Source organism: Symphalangus syndactylus, chromosome 11 (assembly GCF_028878055.3).
Source record: "Symphalangus syndactylus isolate Jambi chromosome 11, NHGRI_mSymSyn1-v2.1_pri, whole genome shotgun sequence".
Classification (NCBI taxonomy): domain Eukaryota; kingdom Metazoa; phylum Chordata; class Mammalia; order Primates; family Hylobatidae; genus Symphalangus; species Symphalangus syndactylus.
Window position 1 is genome coordinate 45,610,063 of NC_072433.2, and position 27,271 is coordinate 45,637,333.

At 42.8% G+C, this 27,271-nt stretch overlaps 1 protein-coding gene across 2 annotated transcripts in view; it reads left to right on the forward strand.

Moving 5' to 3' along the window:
• Positions 1 to 27,271, forward strand: part of LOC129457716 (ATP-binding cassette sub-family C member 11) — an 80,051-nt gene that overhangs the window by 1,391 nt on the left and 51,389 nt on the right. For both annotated transcript variants that reach the window (XM_055233171.2, XM_063611886.1), the window contains exons 2-6: positions 11,259 to 11,375; positions 12,631 to 12,767; positions 15,883 to 16,041; positions 19,412 to 19,559; positions 21,010 to 21,243. In XM_055233171.2, the coding sequence (XP_055089146.1) occupies positions 11,277 to 11,375; positions 12,631 to 12,767; positions 15,883 to 16,041; positions 19,412 to 19,559; positions 21,010 to 21,243 (777 nt within the window). In that variant the 5' untranslated portion in view covers positions 11,259 to 11,276. The remainder of the gene's footprint in view (positions 1 to 11,258; positions 11,376 to 12,630; positions 12,768 to 15,882; positions 16,042 to 19,411; positions 19,560 to 21,009; positions 21,244 to 27,271) is intronic.

Consider the following 27,271-nt stretch of genomic DNA (forward strand, 5'->3'; position numbering starts at 1 on the left):
TTCACCATGTTAGCCGGGATGGTCTCGATCTCCTGACCTCATGATCTGCCCACCTCGGCCTCCCAAAGTGCTGGGATTACAGGCGTGAGCCACTGCCCCCGGCCAATTTTTTCTTCTTTTAAAACCTTGATACTTTTATTTTTTTTCTGTTTTTAATTTAATTTAATTTTTTTATTATAGTTTAAGTTCTAGGGTTCATGTGCACAATGTGCAGGTTTGTTACATATGTATACATCTGCCATGTTGGTTTGCTGCACCCATTAACTCGTCATTTACATTAGGTATATCTACTAATGCTATCCCTCCCCCTTCCCCCCTCCCCTCACCCCACGACAGGCCCCCCAGTGTGATGTTCCCCACCCTGTGTCCAAGTGTTCTCATTGTTCAGTTCCCACCTCTGAGTGAGAACATGCAGTGTTTGGTTTTCAGTCTTTGCAATAGTTTGCTCAGAATGATGGTTTCCAGCATCATCCATGTCCCTACAAAGGACATGAACTCATCCTTTTTTATGGCTGCATAGTATTCCATGGTGTATATGTGCCACATTTTCTTAATCCAGTCTATCATTGATGGACATTTGTGTTTGTTCCAAGTCTTTGGTATTGTGAATAGTGCCACAATAAACATACATGTGCATGTGTCTTTATAGCAGCATGACTTATAATCCTTTGGGTATATACCAATCAATGGGATGGCTGGGTCAAATGGTATTTCTAGTTCTAGATCCTTGAGGAATCGCCACACTGTCTTCCACAATGGTTGAACTGGTTTACAGTCCCACCAACAGTGTAAAAGTGTTCCTATTTCTCCACATCCTCTCCAGCACCTGTTGTTTCCTGACTTTTTAATGATGGCCATTCTAACTGGTGTGAGATGGTATCTCATTGTGGTTTTGATTTGCATTTCTCTGATGGCCAGTGATGATGAGCAGTTTTTCATGTGTCTGTTGGCTGCATAAATGTCTTCTTTTGAAAAGTGTCTGTTCATATCCTTTGCCCACTTTTAGATGGGGTTGTTTGATTTTTTCTTGTAAATTTGTTTAAGTTCTTTGTAGATTCTGGATATTAGCCCTTTGTCAGATGGGTAGATTGTAAAAATTTTCTCCCATTCTGTAGGTTGCCTGTTCACTCTGATGGTAGTTTCTTTTGCTGGGCAGAAGCTCTTTAGTTTAATTAGATCCCATTTGTCAATTTTGGCTTTTGTTGCCATTGCTTTGGTGTTTTAGTCATGAAGTCCTTGCCCATGCTTATGTCCTGAATGGTATTGCCTAGGTTTTCTCCTAGAGATTTTATGGTTTTAGGTCTAACATTTAAGTCTTTAATCCATCTTGAATTAATTTTTGTATAAGGTGTAAGGAAGGGATCCAGTTTCAGCTTTCGACATATGGCTAGCCAGTTTTCCCAGCACCAAATAGGGAATCCTTTCCCCATTTCTTGTTTTTGTCAGGTTTGTCAAAGATCAGATGTAGATATGCGGCATTATTTCTGAGGGCTCTGTTCTGTTCCATTGGTCTATATCTCTGTTTTGGTACCAGTACCATGCTGTTTGGGTTACTGTAGCCTTATAGTATAGTTTGAAGTCAGGTAGCATGATGCCTCCAGCTTTGTTCTTTTGGCTTAGGATTGTCTCGGCAATGTGGGCTCTTTTATGGTTCCATATGAGCTTTAAAGTAGTTTTTTCCAATTCTGTGAAGAAAGTCATTGACAGATTGATGGGGATGGCATTGAATCTATAAATTACCTTGGGCAGTATAGCCATTTTCACTATATTGATTCTTCCTATCCATGAGCATGGAATATTCTTCCATTTGTTTGTGTCCTCTTTTATTTCGTTGAGCAGTGGGAAAACCTTGATACTTTTGAAGGATATCAGTCAGTTATTTTGTAGAAGTTCATTCATTTGGAGTTTATCTACTGTTTCTCATGATTAGATCAATGATATGCATTTTGGGACCAAATACCATGAAAGAGATGTTGTGGGCCTGATGCAGTGGCTCACACCTGTAATCCCAGCACTTTGGGAGGCCAAGATGGGTGGATCATCTGAGTCAGGAGTTCGAGACCAGACTGGCTAACATAGTGAAATCCTGTTTCTACCAAAAATACAGAAAATTAGCCAGGCGTGGTGGTGCGTGCCTGTAATCCCAGCTACTTGGGAGGCTGAGGCAGGAGAATTGCTTGAACCCAGGAGGCAGAGATTGCAGTGAGGCGAGATCAGGCCATTGCACTCTGGCTTGGGCAACAAGAGCGAAACTCTGTCTCAAAAAATAAAAAAAAAATGATGTTGTGGCTATGTGATATATGGTGGTGAAATGTCTTATTAACGATGATTTGAATCTTGGCTACTTGGTGAAGGTGTTATCTGCCAGATTTTTTCACTGTAAGTTACTATTTTTCTCTTTGTAATTAGTAAGTATTGTGTAAGGAGATAATTTCACATTTATTTATTTATTTATTTTTCCTTCAACTTTTATTAGGTTGGTGCAAAAGTAATGGCAGGAAACCGCAATTACTTTTGCACCAACCTAATATTTTAAGTTCTGGGGTACATGTGCAGATGTGCAGGTTTGTTACATAGGTAAACATGTGCCATGGTGGTTTGCTGCACAGATCAACCCATAACCTAGGTATTAAGCCCAGCATCCATTAGCTATTCTTCCTGATGCTCTGTCTCCCCCTACTCCTGCCCCCATCAGGCCCCATTGTGTTGTTCCCCCACCATGTGACCATGTGTTCTCATCCTTCAGCTTCCACTTATAAGTGAGAACATGCAGTGTTTGGGTTTCTGATCCTGTGTTAGTTTGCTGAGGGTAACAACTTCCAGCTCCATCCATGTCCCTGCAAAGGACATAATCTCATTCCTTTTCATGGCTGCATAGTATTCCATGGTGTGTATGTACCATATTTTCTTTATCCAGTCTATTGTTGATGGGCATTTAGGTAGATTCCATGTCTTTGCTATTGTGAATAGTGCTGCAGTCAACATACATGTGCATGTATCTTTAAAATAAAGTGATTTATATTCCTCAGGGTATATACCCAGTAATGGGATTGCTGGGCCAAATGGTATTTCTGCCTCTAGATCTTTGAGGAATTGCCATACTGTCTTCCACAATGGTCCAACTAATTTACACTCTCACCAACAGTGTAAAAGTATTCCTTTTTCTCTGCAACCTCGCCAGCATCTATTGTTGCTTGACTTTTTAATAATTGCCATTCTGACTGGTGTGAGATGGCATCTCACTGTGGTTTTGATTTGCATTTCTCTAATGTTCAGTGATGTTGAGCTTTTTTTCATGTTTGCTGGCCACATGAATATCTTCTTTTGAGAAGTGTCTGTTCATGTCCTTTGCCCATTGTTTAATGGGGTTGTTTGTTTTTAAATTTGTTTGTAAATTTGTTTAAGTTCCTCCTAGACTCTGGATATTAGACCTTTATCAGATTGCAAAATTTTTCTTCCATTCTGTAGGTTGTCTGTTCACTCTGCTGGCAGTTTCTTTTGCTGTGCAGAAGTTCTTTGGTTTAATTAGATCCCATTTGTTAATTTTTGTTTTTGTTGCAATTGCTTTTGTTGTTTTCATCATGAAATCTTGCTGGTGCCTATATCCTGTATGGTATTACCTAGATTTTCCTCTAGAGGGTTTTTTGTTTTTGTTTTTGTTTTTTTTTTTTTGTGACAGAGTCTCGCTTTGTTGCCTAGGCTAGAGTGCGGTGGCGCGATCTCAGCTCACTGCAAGCTCCACCTCCTGGGTTCATGCCATTCTCCTGCCTCAGCCCCCCTAGTAGCTGGGACTACAGGCACCTGCCACCACACCCGGCTAATTTTTTGTATTTTTGGTAGAGACGGGGTTTCACTGTGTTAGCCAGGATGGTCTTGATCTCCTGACCTCGTGATCCGCCCGCCTCGGCCTCCCAAAGTCCTGGGATTACAGGCGTGAGCCACCTCGCCCAGCCCTTCTAGAGTTTTTATAGTTTTGGGTTTTACATTTAATCGATCTTGAGTTAATTTTTTGTGTAAGGTGTAAGGAAGGGGTCCAGTTTCAAGTTTCTGCATATGGCTAGCCAGTTCTCCCAGCACCATTTATTAAATTGGAAATCCTTTCCCCATTGCTTGTTTTTGTCAAGTTTGTTGAAGATCAGGTGGTGGTAGGTGTAATTTTACATTTATTATTTAGAATTCTACTGTAAGAAAGAGCTGTTCCATCTCCCCCATTTATTTACTTAGTCAATTACTTTTTAATGTTAGTATGGTCTCATAGATATTTAGGTTTTATGGATTTTTTTTTTTTTTTTAGACTGAGTCTCCTCTGTTGCCCAGGCTGGAGTGTAGTGGCGCAATCTCGGCTCACTGCAAGCTCCACCTCCCAGGTTCATGCCATTCTTCTGCCTCAGCCTTCCGAGTAGCTGGGACTACAGGCTCCCGCCACCATGCCCAGCTAATTTTTTGTATTTTTAGTAGAGACGGGGTTTCACCATGTTAGCCAGAATGGTCTCGATCTCCTGACCTTGTGATCTGCCTGTCTTGGCCTCCCAAAGTGCTGGGATTACAGGCGTGAGCCACCGCGCCCGGCTAGTTTTTATGGATTCTAATCCAATAATATTTTTTTTCTTGAATTGTTTTGGATTTGACCATTTCTGCATGTTGAGATTTGACTTGGGTTTGACCTTAGGTTGCAGGTGGAATATTTTCTCCAATATGAAGTCCAGCAGTGCTTTCAGAATTCCAGAAGGAATTGAAAGTCCATTCATATCAAGAGTTATTTGCTGAGGGACTTCTCAGTGCCAGGCCCTGAGCTAATTGCAGAGGGGTAGACAGGTCCTAAAACAAGGTCCTACTCTCAAGCACTCTCAGCCAGGGGAACAGACCCATAGACATCTGAGTATGAGGTAGTGCAGACAGAACTGTGTGTTTACATGTGTGCAACAGATAAGGGAAAGAGAAATCAGGTGACTAGGTGCTGTGGGAGAGACACAAATATAGAAACTTGGAAGCTCCTGCCTAAAGTTCTTTGTCTGACAGGATCCCACCTTCTTTTATTCATTCACTGAACATCATTTTCACATTGCTTAATATTCATTTCAATAACCATTCACTAAAAATATTTTTTGAACACCTATGATGTGCTGGACACTTTTCTAGATAATGGGGAATACATCAGGGAATAAGACAGACAAGATTTCTGCTTTCATGAAGCTGACATTCTAGTGGGAAAAACAAACAATAAGCAAGGAAAGAAATAAGGAAAATATTTCTGGATAGTAATAAGCCTTTTAGATGGTCAGGGAAGGCCTCTGAAAAGACAACATTTGAACTGAGCCCTGCAGTATGAGAAAGCATAGATCAGTGCAAAGATTGGGGGGTGGGGGCCAAGGGCACTGTTCTAGGCAGAAAAAGCAGCACTTGCAAAGACCCTGTGGCTAGAATGAATTTAGGATGTTTGAGGAACCTGTTCCTGGAATGTCTGAGCTTGGGACCTAGTGATTCCAGTTGCAATAAGGTGGGCAGAGTCAGATTATAGAGGGCTATGTAGGCTCTGGTAAGGAGTTTGGGTCTTACTCTAAACCTGATGGAAGCCATGGGAGAGATCAAGTTGAGGAATAACATTATCTAGCTTATATTTTCAAAAGTTAATTTTGACTGCAATGTGGAGAATGGAATGTAAGGATTTAAGATCAAAAGCAGGGAGGCCAGTCAGGAGGTGGTTGCAGTTGTCCAGGCAAGAAGTGATGACTTAGACTAGGAGCAATTACTGTCAAGCTATGTTTGATTGTAGCTTCAAGAGAATATGCTGATGGATTGGACATGAAGATTTAAGGAAAAACAGTTGAGAAGGATTATCCTAGGTTGGGGCCTAAGCCACCAGGGCCTGGAGAGAGGTTGAGCCAGTAGCTGAAGATCCTGGCTATAATGAGGGTCTCAGTCACTTCTCTGGATATATACAATGTACCCTACCCTGTGACAGACTCTGAGGGTGATACAGAGATAAAACATATGTGGCCCAGATTCGCAAGCGCTTACTTTTTCATCAAGGGTCTCTCCAAGGGTAAGAGGGAAGAGGCTGCATTCATTCAGGCTTCCAGAGTTTTAACAAAGAACTTCTAAAACCAGCTTACAAATTTTATGGTATATTTTTAAAACACTAATGTTTAATAGTTTTAACTCACTTATGCAATTTTTTTGGATTTTTGCAATCAGACCTCAGTGATGACCTTGAGCAGTAGGATATAAATAACTTTCACATGCTTAGCATTCCCATAATGGAACACTAGGCATCAATGGCCTAATACATACGTGTGCCCCAACAACCACAATAAACAATACTATATAAATGTTCTGTTCACATAATAATGGCTGGATTTAGTTTTTAAAACACAAATTAATGCTGCTCTGTAGAAGATGTGGTGTGTGGTGTGGGAATAGGCCCAAGTTTAACCTGCCTGCTTGATGAAAACCCTCTTTCAACCCTGTCACTATATCTCTGTGATGGGATGTGTCAGCCTACTTTGGAGAACACCAAGAATTTAAATGTGAAGACTTTTGTGACTGTGTGGCTTTCCTAGCTCCTTTTTGGACAGACTCTGCATGTACTTCATTCATTTATCCACTGAATATTTGTTATGCATATACTATGTGCTGGGCACTCTTCTAGATCCAAGGACACATCTGTGAACAAGACAGACAAGGTCCCTGGTTTCAAAGAGCTTATATTCTAATGAGGTATGCAGAAAACAAATAAGCCAATGAGGAAAGAAATGGCAATTTCAGAATGTGATGAGTAAAGGAAGTAGATTAGGAAAATATGCAGAAGGTGGTATGCAGAGAGGGGATCTGGGAAGGTTACTCTGAGGAGGTGGCATTTGAGTAGAGTCCTGAATGTCAAGAATGAACCAGCTCTGCAAGGAGGTGGGAGGAGAATATTCTTGTCAGATATTAGGACCAATGCAAAGATCAAGGTGAGAAGATCATCCTAGCTTCTGAAATTGAGGAGAAGGCCAGGTACTGAGATGTGGGGATTCTTCAGGCAACAAGATGCCCTCCTGAAGCTATTGGAACTAACAGAAGGAAATAAACCTAAGAGCAGAGAAAGTTAAATAGCACAGGGTGAGGTACAGGAGGAGTAAAATCTAATCACTTAAACTTCTTTAGGGCCCAGCTGGCAGGTGCTTCTGGCTCCTTGCCCTGGACACTTCCTTAGCCACTGATGTACCTTCTGGTCTTGGACACTAGACCCTGCTGCGTAAGAACACGGAAATAAATCAGCTCCTCCAGAAAGCCCATGATACAGGTTACCCTGCTCCAGTGGCTCCCCTCCTGTTCACAGTCTGTTTCACCATATGCAAACAACCCATGTCCAAACCAAATTTGTCACCTGACCTTTGCCTCTGGGGATTGGGAAAACACAGGGCTGGAAGCATCTGCTGTTTCCTCTCTATTTTATTCCCAGTCATGTCCTGGTTTCCATCCTGACTACAATGATGGTCTTACACTAATTAGAGTGAATAAACTCCAGCTCCATTTTCTTCCAGAAAGAGAATTGGGAGTCCAGGGAACTTTTCTGGGACTGCCAAGGAAAGTTCTGGAGGGAATTCCCCTGGTCAGTCCAGGAAGTGGAGATGGGCCCCATGGAACTGGAAGGAGGCCCAAGCTAATGTGTGGCTGAGCTTGAGCTCATTTGCTTGGGATGAGTGACTGATGTTCTGCAAACATAACTATTACATGTTTGCATTTTCTTAATTTTCGTTGGGTTTCATTTTCCATGTTGTTAGTTTCCTGGATGAATCTTGAATAGGAAGGAGTCACACTATGTGCTGGGCACTCTTCTAGATCCAAAGACACATCTGTGAACAAGACAGACAAGGTCCCTGGTTTCAAAGAGCTTATATTCTAATGAGGTATGCAGAAAACAAATAAGCCAACAAGGAAAGCAATGGCAATTTCAGAATGTGATGAGTAACCCTCATTGCATATCTTTGCATCTCTAGTTGTGAAACCTTCGTTACCTCTCTTTGCAGGTGTATTTGAATAAACTAGGTTGGCAAATCATACTGTAGCTGAGAGGTGAGAGAAAATCTAATTTCTTTACTTGGTCTTTATAAACCTGGTCTTCCTCATGATTCCCCACTTGCTGGTTAATGAGGGAAAAATAAATGTTTTGGCTTACCATTTTAAGATCTTGTTTGAGCCAATAATTTAAGTAATTTTATCAAATAATTCTCACTAAAGGCTCTGTCTAGGAGTTGTCACCTGGCAGAGAAAGAATCAGGGACTTGGGCACAGTTACCTCTGCTCCTGGGCTCTCCCAGGGGAGGTCTTTTATCTACTTGCTCACTGCCTGTCCTGCTGTCTTTGCAAGCCAGCTAGATCTTGGGTAGGCCTTCAAGTAATGCTTTTTTGGCTCACTCACCTGGGGGTGTCCTCTGAGTTGCTAGGCCTCCCCTGTCCCACTTCCGTTGGCACCATAACCCCCTCCAAGATCTCTCCATGACTCTCAGCTGTTTGCAGCCTGGGTTGTCCACTATGCCACTTGTGGAAAGCCCTTCACCCAGACTTTTAGCAACTTCTTGTTCCCATCTATACCACAGGGAAGCCAAGAAAGCTAACCACCAGGCACAGCCAGCCACAGCCCATAGAGCACTTAGAAGTGAATTGGAAAATGATGTGCCCGGCAAGACGAGGATTTAGGAAAAGGCAGCACTCTCGCAAGATGGATGCCACAGTGGTTGGCTGGCACCTGCTCATACTGCCTCATGAGAATCAGCAGTCAAATTTCATGAACTTTGAGAGCGTAGTTGCTAAACACAAACATTATTAAAAATCAAGTTATATAAACTTACAGTTAAATAAATTATATCAAAAACAATGATAATACTAAAAATGTATCATTTCCTACTTATTTTGCTACCTTTTGCTGTTATTTATACTTCTAAGGTTACTTACATCTATTATATCTCTATGGTAGAAACACTATATGATGATGCCGTGCTGCGCATCTCTTCCCAGCTCTGCATTCGGTGGAGTTATGTTGGTATCACATCACGAAATCGGCCATGATGGGTGTGTTTACACCACAGAAATAGGCAAAGGCTACATATCAGGGCTGGATTTATCATTTTGTTGACTGTCTAGTCTTAAGAAATAAATGTAGGAAATGTTAATAATGCGGATTAAATGTACAAGTGTGTGGTGTCTGTAGCCATTACATTGTGAGTAGTAAAATAAAATAAGGGAATATTCTTTCAGCATTTGGAAACTATTCAGCAAAGTTACTCAGGTCATTGACAAATGAGTGAAGATTCAACCAACATACATCTCTGGTATTGCACTTTCCTCTTACTTGTTAACATAGAGCACAATGTCAAGTAGCATTGGCACTATACTTAATCACCAATTGCAACCATAGGTTTGTTACAGACACAAACGTTTATCAGCACAGCACTGAGGCAGCCCTGTGCAAGCATATGAGACTTGCACTCTGAAATTTGCTGCCTCCATCCCTTGCTCTATTCCCTTTACTGGGGATCTTTGTGTGTGAATAAATCATACAGCGATGTACCGTGGCCCCATCCACAGGGCCTCATTCTAGGGAATCATGCCAGTTTTACTTTAATGCAGCTATATTCTAGGCTGGTTCATGGCAGCCAGTCTTCCTCCCAGAACTGTAAAGAGTGTGTATCATTCTCTCTTATCTAATACACCTCCTTCTCTCTCTTTTCTCTTTTCTATCATCCCTGAAGTGTCCACATTCTACCACTACATGGCAAGTAAGCCTATGGCCTGGTGCCCTGGCTGGGAAGCCTATCTTATATGGTCTGTAGGAAAATTCCAGCAACTGACTCTACCAGATCTTGTTGTGATTTGGTAAAAGAAAGTGGAATGGGAAGGAGTGGGACAAAGAAATCTAGAGTAACTTCTCACAAAGTAGTGGGTTAGCTTGCAGTCTATTTGCTTGAAGTACAATCCAATATTTGAATGTTTGTTTTGTTCTGTTTTTTGAGATGGGGTCTTGCTCTGTTGCCCAGGCTGGAGTAGAGTGGCACAATCTCAGTTCATTGCAACTTCCACCTTCCAGGATCAAGTTATACTTCTGCCTTAACCTCTCAAGTAGCTGAGACCACAAGCGTGCACCACCACGTCTAGCTAATTTTTTATATTTTTGGTAGAGACAGGATTTCGCCATGTTGCCCAGGCTGGTCTCAAACTCCTGAGCTCAAGCAGTCCTCCTGCCTCGGCCTCCCAAAGTGCTAGAATTACAGGTGCATGCCATCATACCCAGCCTCAGTATTTGAATGGTAAAAGCTATATCTGAACACCAGGACCAACTACATAATTTGTGGGTCACAGTGCAAAATGAAAATGAAAATGAAAATGTGGGTCTTCTTGTTCAAATTTATTAAGAATTTCAGGATGGCAACAGAAAAGCATTCAAATAGCCTGGGGCCCTTCTGAGTGTGGGGCCCTGGGGGGCACAGGCTGCACCCTCATGGCCCTGGCTCTGCTACACACTTTCTCTTTCCATCTCTTCAGAATATTCCTAATTACTACCTTCTCTTCTGTCCCAGGCACATGAATGTTCTGAGTCAAGCAGGGAGTGAGTCACATACTCAGAAAAACAAATATGAAAGGCATATTTTTTTTTTTTTAAAGAACCCTGATTATTTAAGTCTCCTAACTTGTGCCCAGATTCCTTCTGGGGTCTGTGAAAACCAAGAGTGAAAGCAGGGAAAAATGATGTTTCTTTCATTCACGTATGCGTCAGTTCATTCTTCATTTATTGAGCACCTGCTGTCCTCCCAGCACGTTCCAGGCCCCGGAAATTCAACAGCAAGGAAAGCAGACATGTCCCTGTGTTCATGAGGCTCTCTGTGTAGTGCATAAATGAAGTCTGAACAAATAATGATTCAAACAAATACACAGTTACAGACTGGGATAAAGCAAGAAGACTGATTTTACGAGCAGGGCTTTGATAAATCAAAGGAGATTGCCCAGGATCAAGGGTGCGGTGTTAGGGGTGGGTTGGGGAGGGTGGTGGTGGTTAGAGAAGGTTTCGCTAAGTGATTTGGGCCTGAGGCCTGAGAAGATGTTTAAAAAGAGGGATCAAGCACATGCTAAGGAGAGGAAAGAGCAGGCACCCAAACCTCTGCATGGCCCCAAAATGCTCCCTGTAGGGTAGTGCCCCCTCTCCTGGCTGCTCAACGCGGGATCTAAGCTGCTTCTAACTCCTGCTGTCTTTTCATATTCTCTGATTCTGGGAAACGAAGAATTGGCAGGAACTGAAAATGACTAGGAAGAGGACATACTGGGTGCCCAACTCTTCTGGTGGCCTCGTGAATCTTGGCATCGACATAGGCGATGAAATGGTTTCAGGACTTAGTTATGTAAGTAGATCTCTTAGCATCAGCACACCAGGAAACTGAGGTGGCAGAATATTCTCCAGGGTCATAAATTACGTCAAACAATTTCTTCCCATACTTATTTACCCTTGAAATTTTTTTCTTTTCTCTTTTCGCTCTCTCTCTCTCTTTTTTTTTTTTTTTTTTTTTTTTTTTGACTCAGGATCTTGCTTTGTCACCCAGGCTAGAGTACAGTGGCACAATCATAGCTCACTGACGCCTCCTGGGTTCAAATAATCCTCCCACCTCAGCCTCCTGAGTAGCTGGGACTATAGGCACATACCACTACTCCCAGCTAATTTTTAAATTTTTCACAGAAATGGGGGTCTCCCTATGTTGCCCAGGCTTGTCATGAACTCCTGGCCTCAATCCTCCTGTCTTGGCCTCCCAAAGCACCGGGATTACAAGCATGAGCCACCACACCCAGCTACTCTTGATTTTTTTCAAATAGACCTCAGGCTTCCACAATGAGATCAATTATAATCTGTCATCATGGCACACCTTCATGGTTTATGCATATCTCTATGCATAAGATTGTATAGAGATTAGATTGTATCTATCTCTCTACCACCTATTACCTATTTATCTATGCATTTACTCATATTAATAATAATAATAATAAGCATCTGCAAACCCATCACCAATACATCAGCTTGGACCTTGACAATCACACACAGCAATTGGTCTTCCCCCATTTCATTCCCCAACCCTTCCTACCTGATGTAACCACTATTCTGAATCTCTTTCTGTCAATCCTTGCTGTGCTTTTAAAATAGTATTATTTTATATAGAATATATTATTTATTCTATATGAAGTCCTAAAAATTACCTCTCCTTTTATTTTAGTTGTCAAAAGGGAAACATACAATATTTTAGGATTTGCTTTTTTACTTGTTGGTTTCTTTTTAGTAGATTTACCCTCAAAGAGTGACTTGGTCCCTCATTCTGCAGGTAACTAACTATGGCACCCTTTATTCCTGTCTAAATTGTTTACTATCAGATAAAAATCCAAAGAGGTAGAGTGACTGGGCCAGACTCACTCAGCAAATGTGGGGCAGAGTGAGTGCTGGGATCTAGTTGCCCTGGCTCTCGGTCCCCTGCTTATTCCCGGTATGGAAGCCTTTCTTTAGGAAGCAGGATATGGAAAAATCCATCTCTCCATGGGCATCTGGTCCAACATTCCCTCAGGACAGAATTTACGAGATTTGAAACTGATGCTCTTTTGTTTTTCTTTTCCAAGAAAACCTACACTCTCCAAGATGGCCCCTGGAGTCAGCAAGAGAGAAATCCTGCGGCTCCAGGGAGGACAGCTGTCCCACCGTGGGGGAAGTACGATGCTGCCTTGAGAACCATGATTCCCTTCCGCCCCAAGCCAAGGTGAGTCCTGACGGGGGTGGTGGGAGAGAGCTGTATCCACCAGGGCAATGATCCCCAACCCTCCCAACTAGACCTCTCTCGAAGGTTGCATAACTACATCCCTACACAGCCAAATCCCTTCAGAGCAGCCTAAGGCACACCAGGGAGGCACATTGTCATAGCCATTCATTCATTATTTATTCATTCAGAAAGGATCATTGAGCACCTACATGTGCCAGGCACTGTGCTACATCACAGGGGAAGAACAGTGAGCAAACAGACGTCATCTTTGCCATCATGGACCTCACATGGGAGAGAAAGACAATAAGCAAATAAACTTGTGCATGACATGATTCCAAGCTGTTTGAGGAAGGTGCTGTGAAGAAGTATGCGAGTGTTGAGGGACAGGAGAACCATGACAACTTGGTAGGTTCTGAGTGGCTTAAGCTGAGTGACACCTAGAGGGAGAACAAGAATTTCCTAAGCAAGAGTAGGAGAAGAATGATCGAGGAACAGCCTGTGGGACAGCCTTGCCTGGAGGGGCAAGGAACACAGCATGATGTGTCCAGGAGCTGAGAAAGAAGGAGGCCAGTGTCGTTGGAGAGTCTTGTGTGATGTGGGTGTGGCATGAGGTGAGGCTGCAGAGGCAGGTGGATCAGACAGGTTCTCAAAGTCCACATTAAGGTTACCAGCCTTGGTTATGGGAGTAACTAAGAGCCACAGGAAGGCCCTAGGCTATCAGCCTTACATTTAAGAATGGAAGAAATTCAATGTATACCCCCGAATCAATCATAGTTTAATGTAATCACCCCCAAATTGCTTTCTTTTTTTAACAGAAAAAAGTCATAAGAAAATTTGGTTTTCATAAGAAAATTTGTTTATTTTTTTTTTTTTTGAGATGGAGTCTCACTCTCTTGCCCAGGCTGCAGTGTAGTGACGTGATCTGGGCTCACTACAGCCCCCACCTCCCAGGTTCAAGTGATTCTCTGCCTCAGCCTCCCAGGTAGCTGAGATTACATGTGCCCACCACCATGCCCAGCTACTTTTTATATTTTTAGTAGAGACGGTTTTCACCATGTTGGCCAGGCTGGTCTTGAACCCCTGACCTCAAGTGATCTGCCTGCCTCAGCCTCTGAAAGTTCTGGGATTACAAATATGAGCTGCCTCACCTGGCCAATTTTAATAGATTTTAAAACTATGTACAAGTATAAAACACTGGTTTTTATTTCAAAAGTTGGTGGAACATATCCAGTCATTAAACACTCAACAAAACGTATGCCAGCAGATTACATAAAGACTATGTACAATATAAAAACAGCTGAAAACAGTCTTCCCTGTAAAAATAATTTAAAACAAACTTTTCAATTTAATATATCATCCATAGCAGAAACAGCCATTTAATATGAGTTTTTTTTTTCTTTTCCTAGCAGTAATGGTTCTAGCTGGGTATTTTATGCATAAAGAACATATTACAAACCCTTTTTATTGTAATAAATACTAAAGCAACATAGGAATACTTTATAATTTAGGACCAAGTTGCTTTCTAACTTAATACAGCCTTGCTTTCAGGGGCCGCTACAGAATCACGCTCCCGTAAGCATGCACACACTCATCCATTTGTCATTTATTGACAAGACCTTAACGCTCTTAGTCTGACTCTTCAGCGTTTAATCACCAAAAGTTCATTTTGTGTTTACAATTTCCCCTTCTCTCCAACATGTTTTCTAAGATTTTAATCTATCAACAAACTATTTGTTTTCCCATTTTTAATACTAGTTGCATTGTTACCATATTGAATTATGTTATCTCCACCAAGAACAAAGAACCTTGGTACTTTTGTTCACCTGGGTAACCTCATCTTAGATGAATATATTGTTTCTGTTGGGGCTTTAAGATATTAGCACTGGCTCATAGGTCTTGCCCTGTCTTTTGTGATCACAAATGGTACAATCTCTTGCCCTCCCCTCACCTGTTCCTTGCTCCAATATCCCTGGCAACGGCATGTGGCCAGCCTCGTTGAGAATGCTGTGAGGATGTGAAAGGGTGGAGAAAAGATGTCATAGTCCCTCTGCCCTACCCACCAAAAGAAATCTTATAAGTTCGGCATTTTCATCTTCCCGTCTTTCTCCTCAAGTCTCTTTTCGAATTGCATTTTCTTTCCATTGAAACACATAACCTTAAAGGTAATTTTGAAAAAAAAAGTGGAAAAATGACACAATCCCAATACCCTAATTTAATCATTTTTGGTATTTGTAAATCATTCTTAAAGATCATACCTTATCATCTTTAATTATGTATGTATTCAATTTTATTGTTTGTAAAAGTTTCACAGAAGAATTAAAGCCATGTGGACCTCTCTTCCTATTTCTTTGCCAACTCCAACTCCTTTTTCAGTGTCAACCACTATCAGCAATGTGATATAAATGTACATACTGTTTTGTCTGCTTTCCCTCCTTTCTTCCTTTTTTATATAAGTGAAAAAAAATACTGAGTTTTTTTTTTTCTTTTGAGACGGAGCTGTGCTCTGTCTCCCAGGCTGGAGTGGCAGTGGCGTGATCTCGGCTCACTGCAACCTGTGCCTCCCAGGTTCAAGCGATTCTCACGCCTCAGCTTCCCAAGTAGCTGGGATTACAGGCGTGCACACCACCACACAAAGCTAATTTTTGTATTTTTAGTAGAGACAGGGTTTCACGATGTTGGCCTGGCTGGTCTTGAACTCCTGACCTCAGGTGATCCACCCTCCTCAGCCTCCCTAAGTGCTGGGATTACAGGCGTGAGCCACTGCGCCCAGCCAATACTGAGTTTTTAATCTGCAAGTGGCCTTTTTTTGGCTTTTGCTTGGAACTCTTCCTGTGTTTTACATATAAACAAACCTTATTGAAAAAAAAAACCAAACATCTACATTGCATTTGCATTTTATAGTATGGGTAGATCATAATTTCTCTCTTTTTGTTTAAATAATTCCTCAGTTAATGGGTACTTTTGTTGTTTATGGTTTTCAACTTACAAATAAGAGTCATGAAAACATGTTTGTGTGTAGATCTGGGTAACCTCGTTGTGTTTTAATATGGTTGTCATTCATCCTTGCAAAATCTTGATCCTGAATTCATTCTTATCCTTGTGGCCTCTCTACTAGGTTTCCTGCCCCCCAGCCCCTGGACAATGCTGGTCTGTTCTCCTACCTCACCACGTCATGGCTCACCCCGCTCATGATCCAAAGTTTACGGAATCGCTTAGATGAGAACACCATCCCTCCACTGTCAGTTCATGATGCCTCAGACAAAAATGTCCAAAGGTGAAGCTGCACTGGGCAAACCAGTGGATAGGTTAAAAGACAATCTCTTGGTGGGAGAATGACCAGAGACGCCTAAGGGTGGTAGGGAGGGTCCATCCCAGATGACTTGGCTCTTCCTGCAGGAAGAGGCCTCATACTAGGTGAGGGTTTTTAACCTTGGGTTCATGAATCTCCTAAAATGGTATGGATATTTTGTACATACGGGCTGGAGATCTTTCTCTGGAGCAAGAATTCACATCTCTTATCAGACTTACCAAAAGGCTTGTGAACCCAAGAAAGTTATTTTTCATTTTTTTATTTTATTTTTATCACTATATATATTTTTTTGAGATGGAGTCTTTCTCTGTCACCCATGCTGGAGTGCAGTGGTGCAATCTCGGCTCACTGCAACCTCCGCCTCCTGGGTTCAAGTGATTCTCCTGCCTCAGCCTCCCAAGTAGCTGGGATTACAGGCACTTGCCACCACGTCCGGCTAATTTTTGTATTTTTAGTAGAGATGGGGTTTCACTATTTTGGCCAGGCTGGTCTTGAACTCCTGACCTCAGGTGATCCACCTGCCTTGGCCTCCCAAAGTTCTGGGATTACAGGCATGAGCCACTACACCTGTCCCAAGAAAGTTAGAAATGACCACTTCTAGTCCCTTTTGATTTTCTCTTCTGGATCAGACATTCAGCAGTGGCACTGAATATTGCTTTGGGTAAGTGGCCCAGTCTCCCAGTGCTCAAGCCACCGCTAACTAGTTGTGTGATTAAATTTCTTGTACCACCGACCACACACGGTAATATGAGGACACAAGGTGGGAGAATATGAATATGTGATTTTAAAGATCCTGTATTCATGTTCCTACCTCTAGCTGCTTCATGAGAGATACCAGGTGGAAAATGAGTTTCCAAATGTGTTCTGGAAATTATAGACTCATAAGAGCCTCCCCATAAAGAGTATTCAGTAGTCAGAGGAGTTTGTGAAATGTTGTATTATAGCCAGGTGTTGGAGATTTACAAAGCAACTTAACATATTGAAGGCACATGTTTTCACATGGAGTAGAGAAACTGGGTAAACTTTGACCCATTCCTTCTCAGACTTATTTGGTATGAAAAAAAGAAATGGTTCCAGGAAATACTTTTTGGATAATGCCAGATATTTGTCAGAATCTCACCTCTTACTATGATATCAGACAAGTTTCCCTTTCTGGGCCTTGTGTCTTTATGTATAAAATAGTGGATTGGCCGGGCGCAGTGGCTCACGCCTGTAATTCCAGCACTTTGGGAGGCCGAGGCAGGCAGATCACGAGGTCAGGAGATCGAGACCATCCTGGCTAACACAGTGAAACCCCATCTCTACTAAAAATACAAAAAAATTAGCCAGGCATGGTGGCAGGCGCCTGTAGTCCCGGCTGCTCAGGAGGCTGAGGCAGGAGAATGGCGTGAACCCAGGAGGCAGAGCTTACAGTGAGCCGAGATCGCACCACTGCACTCCAGCCTGGGCAACAGAGTGAGACTCCATCTCAAAAAAAAAAAAAACAGTGGATCGTAAATTTATTTCATGGTCCTTCATAGGATTGTTGCAAGAAACAAAAGAGGTGATAAATTCATTTTTTAAAGTACACAGAGAATCGCTTGAACCCAGAAGGTGGAGGTTGCAGTGAGCCAAGATTGCACCACTGCACTCCAGCCTGGGTGACAGAGTGAGACTCCATTTCAAATAATAATAATAATAATAATGTACCTGGAAACACACTTGATGCTTAATAGGTAACCAGCTAAGTCAATGTGAGTTTGCTTGTTCTTCTCTAACCATTGTGAGTACAAGATCTCCTGATTTTCTTCCATTCTCTTCCAGTTCACTGATTCTCTTTTTAATTTCATTACTCATAATGTCTGTCCACACACTTTTGCAATCACTCCATTTTTGTTTTTTGCTTAAAGATGAGGTCTCACTATATACGCAAACTACGGAATACAGAAGGAATGGAAGAATTAGAAAACTCATCATTTTTCCTGCACTAGTGGGAGGTGGCGCTAGGCAATGGTCATCAGTGTTGGAGATCTTGATAATGAAGGAGTCAGGCTGACACACCCTAACCCACTGACCCCCCCCCCAACATTCCTAAAAGTGGGACACCAGACATCATGCGGTTTCTGATGTGAGGCGACAGGAAGTACACTGCATCACCTCTTACACTTTTTTGCCAAACGGCTGGAATTCTGGATTCCATTAAGCCTTAGGTCTAATGACCAGTTTATTAGGAAGCACAGGGGATCAACGATTATGTTAGACAACACCATGGAGATGCAATCAGTCCAGTTCAGAGTGTGGGAGATCCTACAGGATAAATAAAAATCAGTTTCTCCAACAAATAAATGGCATAGAAATGCAGACAAGGGGAAACGCTTACAGATTAAAATGCAACTCAAGAGTTCTATCAGATTTCTCCTTTAGATGCAATGTGTGGACCTTGTTTGGATCTTGATTCAGAGAAACTAACTTTATAAAGACATGTTTAAATAATTAGAGAAATTTCAATACAGACTGGGCATTAAATGCCATTAAGTAATTATTGTTACTGTGGTGCTATTTTATTTTTTTGAGACAGAGTCTCTCTCTGTCGCCCAGGCTGGAGTGCAATGACACTATCTCGGCTCACTGGTTCAACTCACCTCCCAGGTTCAAGCCATTCTCCTGCCTCAGCCTCCCGAGTAGCTGGGACTACAGGCGCCCGACTGTAGTGTTATTTTATTGTTACTATTTTTTTTTTTTTGCTTTGTTTTTTGTATTTTTTGAGATGGAGTCTCACTCTGTCACCCAGGCTGGAGTGCAGTGGCATGATCTTAGCTTACTGCAACTTCTGCCTCCTGGGTTCAAACAATTCTCCTGCCTCAGCCTCCCGAGTACCCGGGATTACAGGTGCATGCCACCGTCAACTAATTTTTGTATTTTTAGCAGAGACGGGGGTTTCACCATGTTGACCAGACTGCTCTCAAACTCCTGACCTCAAGTGATCCACCTGCCTTGGCCTCCCAAAGTGCTGGGATTACAGGCATGAGCCACTGCACCTGGCCCTGTGCTATGGTTTTTTAAAGGACTTTATCTGAAAGAGATAGATACTGAAGCATTTACAGATAAAATGATATGATGACTGAGATTTGCTTCAAATCCTCCAGGAAACAAAAGTCAAAGGGAAGAGACATGAAACAAAAATGTCAAACATTTTTAATTCTGGAAAGGGGGATGAGTACTCAGAAGATTACTACATTGTTCTATTCTGTTATGTTTGAAAATTTCTGCAACAAAGCTCCTGGCTAGCAAGAACTAGGATGTTTGGATGTCACATGCAAAGAGATTCCACCAGTTCCATTATCCTCTTTTCAAGGCTTCACCGCCTTTGGGAAGAAGAAGTCTCAAGACGAGGGATTGAAAAAGCTTCAGTGCTTCTGGTGATGCTGAGGTTCCAGAGAACAAGGTTGATTTTCGATGCACTTGTGGGCATCTGCTTCTGCATTGCCAGTGTACTTGGGCCAGTAAGTGGCAGACTTGGTGAGGTTTGGGGGACTCTAGGCTTCAGAGGTTTAGAAATGGAACTGTGGGCATGTTCAAGTCCATGCCAGGAGTTAGAGATGCATTTGTCTTTCTGTTGCTGTCTAGAAAATGAAGACCTTTTGAGGACAGTAGAGCATGGTGGTTAGGAGTAGGTAACCACCAAAGAGTGGCCCTGTAGCCACTGCTTGGGTTCAAACCATGTCCCTGCCACTTAGCTGCTGGGTGACTTCGAGCAGTATAGTCACGCTCTCTGCACCTTGGTTTCCTCATGGAATCCCATGGCACCCTCAGGTGTAGGCCTTATGGAAACCCTTGCATGTAAAATGGAGAGCTGCCTCATAGGGTAACGTTAAATGAGATAAGTATATAAAGCATTTAGAACATGGCCTGGCTCAGCACATGTTAGCTCCTCTGAGAAATGGCTGAGCAACTCTGGGAATGTAGGTAGCAGGAAATAATGGTCTTCTCCAGGTAACATGGTTGGGATAAATGGGCTCTATTTCCCAGCATTCTCCAGTTGCTCAGCCCAAGAGTCTCATATGAGGGAAAGAGTCTGATTGGCCACCTGGGGTCACATGATCACTGGTTGGCCAGAAGAAGTGGGGTACTTTGATTTACGGTCCAGCCTAGACTGCACCAACGTGGGAGGTGGGAGTCTTCCCAGAAGAAAACTGAGGCACTGGTACCAGCTAAGGGGAGGTGAATGTAGGTCAGGAAGAAACAGCAGTCGATGACAGAATGGAGATAACTGAGTCGGGTGACAGTTAGGTGCTGGGTCCTCTAGATCCACTCTCCATCGTTTTCCATCCTTCCCTGTGTCCCTAATGTGGATCACATTAATGGGCCCCCACTGCCCTCTGGCTTCTGGTTGGGGTTGACCGGTGGGAGATTCTAATAGGAGACTGGAAGGAGGGAGAAGATAAGGTCAGTATACATATTCCCCAAGTGGCCTCCCTCCTTGTCCTTGGAGGCTGGTGACCAGAGCTCCTGTCCAGACCCTCTCTGCATGCCTCACCCCTTTTGGGTCACAGAACCTCTTTCTGCTCTTGCCCCTTAGGTCTAAGGAGGCCACTGTTCCCTGCTGTCACCAGCTCCACAGTGCTCCACCAGGCCTTGTTGGATTTCCTATATTCTGTCCACACCTTTGTAAAGCCACTTTGTTAACTCCTAAATCACTGTTTTGTGTGTGTCCCCTGTCTCCTGTCAGGATGAGGACAGCCACCTAAGGTTGCAGAACTGGGTCAGTTGAACTCCTGAGTCTCCTCCAACTGGACCTTAACCTTCTTCAGGGCAGGATTGTACTTGAGTCAGTTTTGATCCTTCAACAAACCCCCAGCATGAATCAGACCTCCCAACCTTTCTTCCAGCAACAAAACATCAAACGTGTTTGGCGGGGTGGTCTGAATGATCCAAACTCCCATTTCCTTGTAGACATTGATTATACCAAAGATCCTGGAATATTCAGAAGAGCAGTCAGGGAATGTTGTCCATGGAGTGGGACTCTGCTTTGCCCTTTTTCTCTCCGAATGTGTGAAGTCTCTGAGTCTCTCCTCCAGCTGGATCATCAACCAGCGCACAGCCATCAGGTTCCGAGCAGCTGTTTCCTCCTTTGCCTTTGAGAAGCTCATCCAATTTAAGTCTGTAATACACATCACCTCAGGAGAGGTAAGCAGCTGGGACTGCCTCTTCTGGGCCATGCTTCCCTACCCTTCCTCCAGACATGACTGCCCTGGGGGCCAAGAGAGGGAGAAAAGGGGGTTAGAAGAGGAAGGAGAAAGAGAAGGAAAATAATTCCTAGGTTGAGTGTGGATAACCATCAACAATTGCCTCTGTGTCATGAAAGCAGGTCAACAATAATGCAGGAAATGCCACTTACATTCAGAGACTAGAGAGGATTTTTCCATTCATTCAACAAGTAGGAACTTTGGGAGGCCCAGGCAGGAGGATTGTTTAAGTCAGGAGTTAAGACTAGCCTGGGCAACATGGAAAGACTCCGTCTCTACCAAAAAACAAAACAAAATAAAAACAAGAATCAGCCATCTGTGGTGGCTCATGTCTTGTAATCCCAGTTGTGGAAGGCCAAGGCAGGAGGATTGCTTGAATCCAGGAGTTTGAGACTAGCCTGGGCAACATGGCAAGACCCTATCTCTACTTCCAACCCTGCAAAAACAAAAAAAAATTAGCTGGGCTTGGTGGTGCATGCCTGTAGACCCAGTTACTCAGGAGGCTGAGGTGGGAGGATCATCTGAGCCCAGGGAGGTTGAGGCTGCAGTGAGCCATGATCACGCCACTGCAATCCAGCCTGGGAAACAGAGTGACAGCCTGTTTCAAAAAAAAAAAAAAAAAGACAAAAATTAGCCAGGCATGGTGGTGTGTACCTGTAGTCCCATCTACTTGAGAGGCTAATGCAGGAGGATCGCTTGAGCCCAAGAGTTCAAGGCTGCAGTGAGCTATTATCACTCCACTGTACTCCAGCCTAGGTGACAGAGTGAGACCCTGTCTCAAACACACACACACACACACACACACACACACACACACCCCAAATAGTTACTGAGGCCTATTCTGAGCCAGATTATGTTCTAGACCCTGGGGATAGGCCCCTGAACAAAAGACACAAATCCCAAGTAGAAGCATGTTGGAAAGTGCATCCCCTAAGCCAACCTGAGGGTGAGAGTATGGGAAGACTTGATGGCTTAGGGAAATCTTCCAGGGAAAAGCAATTTTTGGTAACATCTCAGAGTTTTAATTTCCTTATCTGCAAAAAAGGAATCCTTTCACCTGCCTAGTTATTGTTACTGTCCATTCTTACTCTTGCTTTTTTTTTTTTTTTCCACCATAACATGAACAAGCATTGACAGAAATGGAGAAAGAAACTCCAACTTATGACCTATAGTTATGGGGGATACTGGGATTTCATTTATTTCATTTTGATATCTCTATTTTTCTGTGGTTTACCAATTGCCTTGAGGGTTGTGGGTTACTTTGATATTGAAACAGATACTTTAATTTTTGGAAAAGGCAACACTGCTTTGGCTCCTTTCCTTTAAGCCAAACCCCTTTGTGATCTGGCATTAGCCCCTTTCCAGCCTCATCTCTTCCCGTGTCCTCTCCTCTAGCCCTAGCTTGACTTCCTCCTGTCACCTAGGCTGGGCTAACCTCCAGTCGTCAAATACACTGGACACATCCCCCTCCTGGTGACTTTGCTCATGTCACTCCCACTCCCAGCCCTTTAAAAATCCCACTCATCCTTCAAGACCCAGTTTAGTTTTCCTCTCCTCCGTGACGGGATCTCCAAACCCAGCCCTCTACTGGCATTCCCTGCTAAGCATTTGCAGTTCTTTTTGCAAAAATCTGGCTGCCCTACTAATATGAGCCCCCTTCAAAGACACAAACCATTTCAGATTCACGACTCTGTCTCTCAAAAGGCCCAATACCTGAATTACACAGAACAGATATTCCAAAAACATCTGCTGAATTATTCATTGCCATCAAGTAGAGGCGTTCCATAAATGCAAGCACTAACAAACATTAGGTATTTATTGGAATCATTATGGTTATTATTGTTCACCATTTTTTTATTGGTTCTGTGGCCTTAGGTAATTTGTTCAGCCTCTCTGAAGCTGTGGAATAATAATAGAACCAACCTCACAGGATTGTTGTCTCATAGGATTCAGTGAGTTTGTACATGTAAAGCATGTAGACAGGGGGTAGTGGTTGACAAGTGTAAGCTGTACAATTAGTGTTAGTTTCCATTGGGCCTTGAGCTCCACTGTCCTCCTGCACTTGACCGACAGCTAAAAGATCTCCCTGTTTATCTCAGGAAAGTCATCGTAACAACCCCTAACTTACTCTTAGCCATACATTGCTCCAAGTCATTACTCACCTTCGCTTGGTCAGTTCTCTAACATCCCTCTGTGTGGCAGGTTCTGTTATTGCCCCCATTGTCGCAAAGGAGGAAACTGAGGCAAGGAAAGGGTAGGTAACTTGTACAAGGTCGTGTGATTGCTAAGTGCTGAGGCCTGAATTTGGACATGGTGCCTGGCTGCAGAGTCCAGGTCTTCAACCCTTGCAGTCACCCGCCTCACTAAGGAGCCCTGTGCTAAGGCCTAGCTTGGTTCCTTTCTGTATATTCTGAGCACCTGCTGTATGCAAAATCCAGTTTCCTCAAGCATCTTCATAGAAGCATAAAACAAAATGGTCTATTTGAGAGTGGAGATGGAAGTAATTTCTGAAGTAAGGATTTCTAGGCAGTTGCTTATATACATTTTAATTTAATTCAATTAATTAATTTATTTGAGCTGGAGTTTCCCTATTGTTGCCGAGGCTGGAATGCAATAGTGCAATCTTGGCTCACTGCAACCTCTGCCTTCTGAGTTCAAGCGATTCTCCTGCCTCAGCCTCCCGAGTAGCTGGGACTACAGATGTGTGCCACCACGCCTGGCTAATTTTTGTATTTTTAGTAGAGGCGGGGTTTCACCATGTTGGCCAGGCTGGTCTCAAACTCCTGACCTTAGGTGACCTGCCTACTTTGGCCTCCCAAAGTGCTGGGATTACAGGCATGAGCCACAGCTCCCAGCCTACATTTTATTTTTAAATTAATTAAAAAATTTTTTTTTACTTAAAAACATTTCTTTGTCCTTTCTCTTGCACTAAAATTAATTTTTAAAAAAGATCTGAATAAATTCTCCTTGGAAACAAAATAAAATAGTATAGAAGTTGCCTTAGGCCTAATTTCTTCCCCTATGCCCGGAGATTAGCACCATTAGCAACTTGGTTTTTGTCCTTCAGACCTTTTAAAGCACATTTGACTGGACGCGATGGCTCACACCTGTAATCCCAGCACTTTGGGAGGTCGAGTTGGATGAATTGCTTGAGTTCAGTAGTTCGTGACCAGCTTCGGCAACAGAGAGAAACCCCATCTCTACCAAAAATGCAAAAAGTTAGCTGGGCGTGGTGGCATGCGCCTGTGGTCCCAGCTACTTGGGAGGCTGAGGAAGGAAGATGGCTTGAGCCCTGAAGGCATAGGTTGCAGTGAGCCAAGATTGTACCACTGCACCCCAGCCTGGACAATATAGTGAGACCCAGTTTCAAAAAAAAAAAAAAAAACCCAAAACCAAAACAGTCCATTTAGGTACACATGCAAGTTACCCATAAAAAACACTGGATTTTGTGTTTGTGTATTTTTATGTAAGTGGTACTATGTTTTACATAGTGTCCTCCTCTTGGTTTTGCCAATAGAAAATGTAGAACATAGCTTTTGGGGGATTTTTTACATCGATGATACTACATCTTTGTGTTGCTTTGTAGCTTTCCCTCCTGCTTATTGTGACTGAGCTTTCCAGAGCTTTCCAGTTAGCACACATAGATCGTCCTTATTTGTATTAGTCCATTTTCACGCTGCTGATAAAAACATACCCAAGACTGGGTAATTTGTAAAGGAAAAGAGGCTTAGTGGACTCACAGTTCCACGTGGCTGGGGAGGCCTCACAATCATGGCGGAAGGTGAAAGGCACATCTTACATGGTGGCAGACAAGGGAGACTGAGAGAGCTTGTGCAGGGAAACTCCCCCCTATAAAACCATCAGATCTTGTGAGACTTAGTCACTGTCATGAGAATAGTCCCTCCCACAACATATGGTAATTGTGGGAGCTACAATTCAACATGAGACTTGGGTGGGAACCCAGCCAAACCATATCATTATTTTTTTCAGTGATGCGGAATCGTAATTATAGTACTTTTGACATGCCTGAATAAAGTGCTATGTATGCATTATCTAGCACCGTTCTCAAATCAATATGAGAAAGCAGGTTGTATTATTATTTCCCTCTCACTGATGAGGTGACAGAGGCACAGAGACGTGGAGTAACTTGTCTATGGTTGCACAGCTAGTAAATGACAAGTCTGGGGCATGAGCTCTGACAGTTTAGCTCTAGGGCCCAAGATTACCTACTACTTCTGGGGTGACTTTGTTGTTGTCTGAGACAGGTTCTCACTCTATCACCCAGGCTGGAGTGCAGTGGTGCCATCATAGCTCACTGCAGTCTGGACCTCCTGGGCTCCAGCAATCATCCTCTCTCAGCCTCCTGAGTAGCTAGGACTACAGGCACACGCCACCATGCTTGGCTACTTTTTAATTTTTTTTAGAGATGGGATCTTGCTATGTTGCCCAGGCTGGTCTTGAACTCCTGGCCTCAAACAATCTTCCTGCCTCAGCCTCCCAGAGTGTTGGGATCATAGACGTAAGCCACTTTGCACAGCTTGGGATGGATTTTTTTTAAATCTTTTTCCACCAACTTGGAAGATGTTTCCAGCATTTGGCTGGTGTAAGCAGTGCTGTAATGAACATCCTTGTATGTGCTTCATCTAACACGTGTGAATGTTTTGCAACAGAAAAATGAAATTGCCAGATCATAGAGTTTTGTGCAATTTTTAATTTTAAAAGATACTTTAAAATTGCGCTTCAGAGTGGCTATACCAATTTATGCTCCCTAATGTACTTTTAAATGTTTTAAAGGCTCCCACCAGGGCACATCCTGGAAACTGGAAGGAGTTTAGGTGAAAGTTAAAAGCAAATCACTTTGTAAGGGATTCCGACTGGCAATTCTAGAAAACATTAGTGAATTGTTCTTTAAAGATTTCCTGATTTGGAATGTAAGTTTTTGTGTTTTTGTTTTTGTTTTGAGACTGGGTCTCATTCTCCTGCTCAGGCTGGAGTGCAGTGGCATGATTACAGCTCATTGCAGCCTTGATCTCCCGGGCTCAAGTAATCCTCCCGCCTCAGCCTCCTGAGAAGCTGAGACTACAGGCATGTGCCACCATGCCCGGCTAATTTTCCTACTTTTTGTAGAGACGGGGTTTCACCATGTTGTTCAGGCTGGTGTCAAACTCCTGGGCCCAAGTGATCCACCCACCTTGGCCTCTCTGTGCCCGGCCAAATGTTACTTTTTATATAGCGTTGAGCCAGGCAGTATATGTGGGAGGAGGGAAGTAGGCAGAATAATCTGTGACAAAAAAGAAAAAAAAGGAGAAAATTTAATTGATATTATTATTAGTAGTAGAATGAATAGAATCGAGTGAAGAATAGAAGCAATTCTCTGGAATATAGATATTAGTGGTGTTACCAAGCAAAAGGGGCTCACTGCCTAATGTGCTAGAAGCCAATACTTTGACACTGGATTTTTGAGAAAAGAAAAGCTTTTTATTGCAAATTGGCTCACAAGGAGACAGGAGTCCAGCCCAGATCTGTCTCCTTGTGCTTGCTTTAAGACAGTGATTTTATTAGGAAAGATTTAAGGGGTTGATTCTGAGATTAGTAGGTGATTGGTGGAATGAGAGGGGAGGTCTGAAAAGCCCTTGTATATACGCAATGATCTCTTCATGTTTCTTCATGGGTCCCATTTGCAAATTCATGGGGAATTAGTAATGAAATATGTGGTGGAAATTTAGGCTGTGACCTTAGCAAGCCGGTTCTGCACAGACTCTAGTTAGCCATACTGGTTCCACCGATTTTAGCCAGTTCTGTTATCTTACAAGCAGAGGGACTTTCAGCAAGTTGTTTCTTTCTGTAACTGCTATCCTACAAACTCAAGAATTTCTGTTAGTTACTGGTTCTTTACCTCTTTGGGGCATGGTTTCAGTAGCAGTAGTAATAGTAATAGTAGTAGTATTAATCGTAGTAAAATATCCCTT